Genomic DNA, 8,192 nt, shown 5'->3' on the forward strand with positions numbered 1-8,192 from the left:
ATCAATTAATCCTTAGTATGTGTACCGAAAAAAGAGTTGACCCTTTTGGTACAGTGGCAGAAAATACCTGAATGTGTTACTTTCACTATGTGTTCATCTGATTGTTACATGAACCCTGAATTTGCATAGAGAAGTTTTTGCTATAATTTTGACAAATGAATGGTGAGCCTTTCCTTGTACGTGCCACATCTGTGCACGTGCCATCGGTTTCCCCTGTAAACAGTGGAAGAATGCATATGCTTTAACCATTGGGTTCTTAATCTCAGTGCTGGAGGCCCTGGCTCTCATGGAAGTGAGGAGTAACATCATCAAGAAGGAAGGGGCAGCTCTGCAACAAGGAGAGCGCGTCCTCCAGAAGCAAAATGTCAGCATGAGGATGGATGCATGTATTCAACTGCTCCATCTGCTCTAAGCCCCTCAGGTCTCCCATTTCCCAGGTACTAGCTTAATTAATGCACTTCCTTTGGTTTTTGTACATAACACTACCTGTCAGATTAACGAATTGAACACTTCTTTGTTGGATACACTTGACAGTGTTGTAAGGGGAACTCCGTCTGCTCGGCGTGTTGCAAACAACTCCCAGAAAGCGAGCGTGCTGCCGCCCAGCGCTGCTATATCATGGAGCGCGTCGTTGACAACATCTCCGTTCCCTGCAAGCACGGATGCAACAGGACCATGACCTACTACAGGCAGGACGCACACGAGAGGGAATGCCCGATCGGGCCATGCGCCTGCCCGGTCTCCGACTGCAGCTTCTTGGCTCCAACCGCAGTGCTTCTGGACCATCTCACCACCCTCCACAAGTTGCCAACAACACCGGTCAAATTATTCAGGACGTTTCGCCTCCCATTTCAGCTGGGCTCTCGAGTTCTCTGCAGCAGAAACGGCCGCCTCTTCCGGCTTGAGGCGGCGTCGCTCGGATCCTTTGGCCAGAGACTCCACGAGCCACGGTCGAAGCCTTTGTGGAGTTCTCTTGCTTCGAGGGACAATTTGAATCCTCCGCTGCCTCCCAATAAACTTTTAACATGAAAAATTAGGATAAATTTTAAAACGCATGTTTTGAACTTTGTTCTAAAATGTCATGAATCTTTTTCAAAAACAAGCAACAAAAGTAAAAGAATACAAACTAAAAAAATAGAACAAAAAATGGACCTATGTGGCTGCTAGCGAGCGATTGCTAAGCAAAGTTAGCGTGCTGAGTGATTGATGGGTTGTCCCATTTAGGTGGCACTTGAGGTGACGGCAGCTACGGTCTCGCAGCAAGTGAGACATAGTCATGCCCCCAAATTTTGTTTATGTGTTTTATTTTCTTATAAAAATAATAAATGTTCCTCAGAACTCATTTCTAAGTTCCCATACATTTTAAAAGAGCCAAACCTAAAAAAAACATTTCTTGAAAATTTCTTCAAATTTGTGAACATTTCAAAAAAGAAAGTCATTTACAAATTCACGGTCCTTTGAGATGACTAGATGTTATCGTTCACTCTCATTTGCTTTGACATAATATTGATATGGCAAGGCCACCGTTAATCATGATTATTTTCGCACCGCATTTTTCATCATCTGTTTGTTACGAATTATATGAATATGTTTTATGAATGAACGACATTTGTTGCCTGTACCAAAAAGTAAGAACCATTCATTCATAAGTACATGTGTAGCAATAAGAAGTAGTGTCAAAAACGTTCTTATATTATGGGACGGATGGAGTACCAAAAATGTTTTATGTGTTTCTTTTGCTTTCCTCGATATTAATCAGTTATATGATGTAACTAGACGGCAGCTTAACGGTAAGAATCTCCACCGTCGAGTGAATGGGGGTAAGTTCACGATGGCCGCTGGATAACTGAACTTGTACACCAGTGCTTAGACACTTGTTCAGAGATGCAGTTAGCGGGCCTGGCCTGACATCGCCGGGCCAGCTTGTGAGGTTCGTCGCCGGCGCCGCTGTCGCGCAGTGGATAAATTTCGTTTGCCTGCTTGTCGATGCTGCTGTGGCCGGCGCTTTCCCCATCCATCCCCTGCACTGCACTTGTCTGAAACCACAGGCAAGTGCTGTCTTCTTTCTTGCCTGGCACTCGCACTGGCAGAGTTCATTGCTGATACTTGTCTGAAATCCCCAGGCTGAAGTACTCCGTCCGTCCCATAATATAAGACGTTTTTTTGGCACTACACTAGAGTCAAAAAACGTCTTACATTTTGGGACGGAGGGAGTAGTATCTGGGTAAGAACTGGTTGTTTTTCACCATGGTAGCACATCTTTTTTAGAGCACTGTAGTACTCCTATTCGAATAGCATGTTTGCATCCTATCCGAGCTGCAGGTTTTCTTGCAAATACAAAGAGGTTTTCAGTGAAAGAATTCATTCGTGTAACAGGTCGGAAGAAAGCAGGCGTATGGTTGCAAGAGGGCTCAAGTACTACCAGCAAGTCTTCCTTCCCTCTATAATATAAATACAAAAAAGGCAGAGCTCAGAGTCCTCAGCTCCATTTTCTGCTGACTTAATTGCCAGGTTTGCAGCAGCGCGCAAGCTGAAGCAGGTACGGCCATCGTTTTCCCGAGTTGATGTTAGTTGAGAGTTTGAGAATGAGCTCATCTTAGGGCATCGTCCACTCTGCATCTTTCAACTGCCTGTTTATGTTGATCAACTTTACTTGCTGCAAGTCGCCGAGATCGGTTTTACTGTCAGGTCTTATCTTATGATTGTTAGAACTTTTTTATTTCTGGCCAGGCAAGAGGCAAACTTCTGTAATTTACAGCAAAATTGCCGGTATTTTACACATGTTGCCTTTTACATGAAAGGTAACTCACCATTAATTTCCTGGCTTTAGAAAAGCCAGGGCCAACAATGACCAATACATATGGATATGGGACTACTAGTTCACCGTACAAAACTATTCCCCACATACAAGCCACGCCACGAGAGCCACACCTAGACAAGCACAACTGCAAAGGACAGATCAACATGCTAACCAAACAGGGCCAGCTAGAGGCTAAACCACACCTAGACTGGAATACATAATAAACACTACAAAGCCAATTAAGCGCGTGAGTGACACACTTGTTTCAGCAAAAAAGGACCTGCGTTTATGCGCAGTTATATCTTATATTTATTGGCTTCCTCGTTATGTCATCTAGTATACCTTAATGTGCATGAGCATCCCTTATCCTGTGAATCGCAGCAGCCGCGTCTCTGATGCGCATTCTCTCTGTCGGATTATGCTTGCTGCATGATAGCGCAACCTTCATGACGGAGAATATGGCATTGCTGACATGTTCCACTGTGTTCGCGTTAGCTTCTTCAATGGACAGCAGGACTGGATCAGCAATCTGCATTAGCATCCCTGGAATTGCATCCTCCACATGCTTCTGCAAGGTCAACCCGTCTCCGAACATGTCATGAGTAGGTGCCATCCCTGTAAACAACTCGAGGATGACAATTCCAAAGCTGTATGCGTCTCCGCATGAAGAAACTTGACCACCTTGGCCGTATTCTGCGTTTGTTTGAAAGAAAGAAAAAAGGGAATTCCGTGAGCTAAGTTGCATGCAAAATTGTTGTTTAACGTTACAGAAAAGTCAAGCTATACCTGGAGCGACGTATCCAATTGTTCCTCGTATTCCAACCGAGCTCTGTGAATTAATCAGTTGCTCCGCGGCTGGTTCAGCAAGAATCTTTGCGAGGCCCAAGTCCCCGACGTGAGCGACTAGATCCTCGTCGAGAAGAATGTTGCTCGGCTTCAAGTCACAGTGAATTACTGGTGGTTCGCAGCTGTTGTGCAAATAGTCAAGCGCATCAGCAACATCCACTGCGATATTCAATCTCTGCATCAATGTCATGCCTTGGAGTTGATGTGATGCATGCACATCCATGTGTATCCACCCGTCTAGGCTCCCATTAGGCATGAACTCGAACACAATGGATTTGAAGTCGTTTTGGTTCGTGTCAGAGCTCGAACAACAAGTTATGAAGCTGATCAGATTACGATGGCGGATCTTACTAAGTGCCTCACACTCAGCTATAAAGATTTTTGAAGAGCCAACCTGTTGAAGATCAAAAACCTTTACAGCTACTGTAGTCATCATATTTCTTAGCAGCAAACAGCACTTGTACACTGATCCATACCTTCCTCCACCCAATAGATTGTCTGAAGCAAAGCCACTTGTTCCATGGACTAGTTCAGCATAAGTAACTCTTGGATAACGGTCATCCATCAGTTGAAATCCTTGTACGGCTGTCAATCGAGCTTTCGATCTCTTTCTCATTGTGAAGAAAACAAGTGCGAAACTCACACACAGAGTTATGCCAGCAATAATTGGGATAACTACTGTAGTGATGAAATGGTGTTTCCTCAAACCATGTCCCATGGATTCTGCCGGGCATGGGGGCAAATGTAACTCCAATATTCCACCACAAAGCCCCAAATTACCACCAAACAAAAACCCAGATGCATTACTGAACACGCCCCGTGATGGAACTCTGCCACCTAGATGGTTGAATGACAGGTCTAACCGGTATAATGATGTCATGTTCTCCAAACTTTCAGGGATATGGCCAGAAAGGTTGTTGTGTCCGAGATACAACTCTCCAGTGCCACCCATTAGCCCTAACTCTTGAGGAATCACACCAGAGAGTGTGTTCTTTGTAAGATTTAGCAACATCAGACCTTGCATTTTGCTGATAGATGAGGGAATGCTACTGTTGAAGGAGTTATGGTCCAATCTGAGTTCTGTCAGGCTTTGGCAGTTGCTAAGTTCATTGGGTAGGGGACCTGATAAGTTGTTCCTCGATACATATAGGTATGCAAGGTTTGTCAGGCTGCCGACTTGTGGTGGAAGAGGACCAAAAAAGTAATTGTCAGACAAGTCTAGCAAATTTGACAGAGACGACAGGTTAAAGATCTCCTTAGGCAATGGACCTGTGAACCTATTGTGTGAAAAGTCTGCTATAGTCATCTCCTGGAGGCTACCTAGGCTTGTTGGAAGCGGCCCCTCAAACTGGTTGCCGGTTGCAGGAAGAATTACTAGCCGTGTCAAGTTCCCGAGGGAGGATGGCAAGTAACCTGTGAATAGATTGTTTTCGAAATACAAAGCCTGGAGCAGATTTAGCCTCCCGATGTCGTCGGGCAAGGAACCGGTAAAACGATTATTTGAGAGGTCCAGTTGATTTAACCCAACAAGATGGCTTATGCCAAATGGTATCTTTCCAGAAATCTGATTGTATCCAACATCTAGCTCTCGGAGTTGTGCTGATAGGTTGGCAACAGAGCTTGGCAGCACGCCACCTAAATTGTTGAAATAAAGGTCAAGTGTACCGAGACGTGTGCAGTTTGTCAACAAGGTCATGAACTCCCAGTCCTTAGCAGTAGCTGCCGTTAGCTGATTCACTTCTAGACTGAGGGTGTCCGGGCAGAGCATTCCAATCTCTCGAGGCAATCTACCGGTGAAGTTGTTGGATGACAGTTCTAAGGTATAAATCTCAGTTGCATTGACAAGAGAAGCCGGAAGGTTTCCTGTGAAGTGGTTCAAGCCGAGTAATAGGTACTTGAGATTTGGGAGGCGATCCCCCAAGTTTGAGGGAAGTTTACCATGCAACTCATTGACCGCCACATTGAAACCGGTTAGAGAGGAAAGGTTAAAGAAAGTTGCAGGGATGATGCCTGAGAGGCGGTTTTGACCCAGTTGAATCATGTTGAGACTAGTGATCCTACCAAGGCCCTCAGGGATGTCACCTTGTAATTGGTTTGTGGTGAAATCGATATTTTGCAGTGCTGAGAGGTTGGTAAGCGATGGCGGGATGGTTCCAGTGAAGTTGTTGTTCCATAGTCGTATAACCTTGAGACTGGACAATCCTCCAAGCCCAAGCCAAGGGGAAATTTCTCCGGTGAAGTGGTTTGCTCCAAGGTTGATGTTTTCAAGACTGGTGCAATTGTTCAAGCCAGGGTGTATATTACCATGAAGTGAGTTGTTGGACAAGTCAAGATATCGCAGATGAGAGAGACGAGCAATTGATGGAGGTATTTCACCACCCAAATTGTTGAGGCTGAGGTCTAGAGTTTTCAAGAATGTGAGGTTCCCAATGGAAGGCGTGATTATGCCACCAAGGCCCTGGGAAGTGAGGTTAAGCGCCGTGACCCTGCTGTGCTGGCTGCAAACCACACCTGGCCAGTGGCAGAATGTAGTGGTAGTATTACTTGTGTTCCATGCATCTAGAACACCACCCCGCTGGTTGTTTATGCTTGCCTTGAATGCCAACAAGGCATCCACATCAGTCCAGTGGCTGAATGTTGTTGCCGATGCCGACCGGAGAAGCAAAAGAAGCAACAGAAAGACGGGGAACATCGATCGATGCCGCTGCGAAGCAGAGCGAAGAAGAAACGTAAGCTTTTCCTGTCATCTTGAAGCTTCTTTCTAACACACAAAGACACACACACTTTAATAATTTGGTGCAAAAGAAAGCCATGAACAAATTAAATCCTACTAGTTGCCATCGAAAACGGAAATTAACCCCCCTATGTGAACATGAAGTTTAAAAAATAACCGAGAAATTTGAAGAAAAAAACTGGGATTTTGCGATATTAAACTTGGGTGTCCGATCTACTCTTGTGTGGAATTTCATGAAAAAATACCAGGAAACGTATTCGCGGCAAAAAAGACAAAAAATCCTATGCATAGAAAAAACGGTTGGGATGAATTTTTGTTTGGACAGTATTTCCTTCGCCACGGATACGTTTCCTGGTATTTTCTCATGAAACTGCATACGGGAGTAGATTGGGAACCCAGGCTTGATATCCCCAAATTTCAGTTTTTTTTGATATATTTTATATTTAATATTTGTATAGAGGTGTGGAACTCCCGTGTATTTTCCTTAGACATATTACGTACTATAATTTGATGGCAAATTGAACATGTAGTGCCCTTAACTGATTCTTATATCCAAGCAGCACAGCTAACTAACAGCCAGAGAATTTGGCTTGTTCCAAACAACTGCTAATTAAGAGCTCATATGGCTAAGTGACATACATAGATACAAAGCTGAGTTATGGAGGATTGCATACCTTGTTGCTTCCTGCTGTGAGAAAAGAAAAGCTTGCCTTCCTGCGCCTCTTAATTTGCCTGGTATGCAACTTGAGCGAAGGCCATTAAATAAGCGCGATCGATCGATCCACCGATGGAGGCAGAGGTCTTGAGGAATTTCCGCGCTCCCTCCACCATGACATGACATGACATGACATTACACCTTGCCGGGTCAAGAGGGTCAGCAGGTCGTCGCCCGTGTGCTGTTGGTTAGCAGTGGCGTCCTCGTCAAGCACGATAGTCACTGGCGACACCTCACATGGTGGGAATGGTGGTGGTGGCCACTGCTTGAAGGAGAGGCGGCCGGAAAGATTCCCCGTGTGTTCATACGCGGCCAGGGCACGTCATCAACATCAACATTGTAGGGGTAGCGACAGTGGTTGCCAGAAAGGTGGCTACGGATTGATACATGTATTTATTTCGTTGGGTTCTGTCCAATAATATAATAAAAATGGTTATATGCATCGCTTTGATGCAAAGGCCGAGGGTATTCCTCCTCCTTTTCGAAAGAAATACTAGTTGAATCCTTGTTCTTTTCATCCTCGTGTCACTAACCTTGCCATCGAAAACGTTCAATTTGCCATGGTCAAATCTCGAATATTTGGAATTTATCATTTCCGCTTTTGTAGCAATATGTTTTTTTTTCTGTACTACCTAAAAAAGGGATTTGACAACAAAGTTTCTGCTCGAAACTCCTTCGTGAACAGTTCAAGATGTTATTATTCCGACTGATGGTTCTAGGATTTGAGATATCACAGTACAGGATAAGTCCCCGCTTTTTCCGGTGCAAGGAATGAGAAGATATTAGAAAGACTTTTCTTTTTACCAAAGGGCATATTAGATCTGGTAAATATATAAAGCAACAATCAGTGGTACAACAGGAAAACAACTGACACAGAATGACCAGTAAAATGTAAAATTATTCAGAAGACCGTACTGGCCTTCTTCATCTCCGATTGTACACCACTTGTCGAAGATGCTCTAACAACAACAACAACAACAACAACAACAACAAAAAGACAAAAAAGACACCTACACGCGCTCGCCATACCAGACTTTAAAGACCACAATAGCCGCTCGCTATACCAGACTTTAAAGACCACAATAGCTTGCAACAAG

The 8,192-nt window shown here is 44.4% G+C and overlaps 1 protein-coding gene across 2 annotated transcripts; it reads right to left on the bottom strand.

The window, feature by feature from the left end:
* Window positions 1-2,734: 2,734 nt before the first annotated feature.
* Window positions 2,735-7,261, bottom strand: LOC119274550 (probable LRR receptor-like serine/threonine-protein kinase At3g47570). Of its 2 annotated transcripts, none has more exons than XM_037555267.1 (3): window positions 7,055-7,261; window positions 3,587-6,350; window positions 2,735-3,493 (listed from the first exon to the last, which is right to left on the bottom strand). In XM_037555267.1, exons 2-3 carry the CDS (start codon window positions 6,336-6,338, stop codon window positions 3,144-3,146), a joined length of 3,102 nt encoding a protein of 1,033 aa, XP_037411164.1. In that variant the 5' UTR covers window positions 6,339-6,350; window positions 7,055-7,261; the 3' UTR covers window positions 2,735-3,143. The 2 variants fall into 2 exon arrangements, with proteins under 2 accessions (XP_037411164.1, XP_037411165.1); XM_037555268.1 differs by having other exon boundaries at window positions 3,587-6,407.
* Between the last annotated feature and the right edge of the window lie 931 nt (window positions 7,262-8,192).

This window comes from Triticum dicoccoides, chromosome 3B (assembly GCF_002162155.2).
Source record: "Triticum dicoccoides isolate Atlit2015 ecotype Zavitan chromosome 3B, WEW_v2.0, whole genome shotgun sequence".
Lineage (NCBI taxonomy): Eukaryota > Viridiplantae > Streptophyta > Magnoliopsida > Poales > Poaceae > Triticum > Triticum dicoccoides.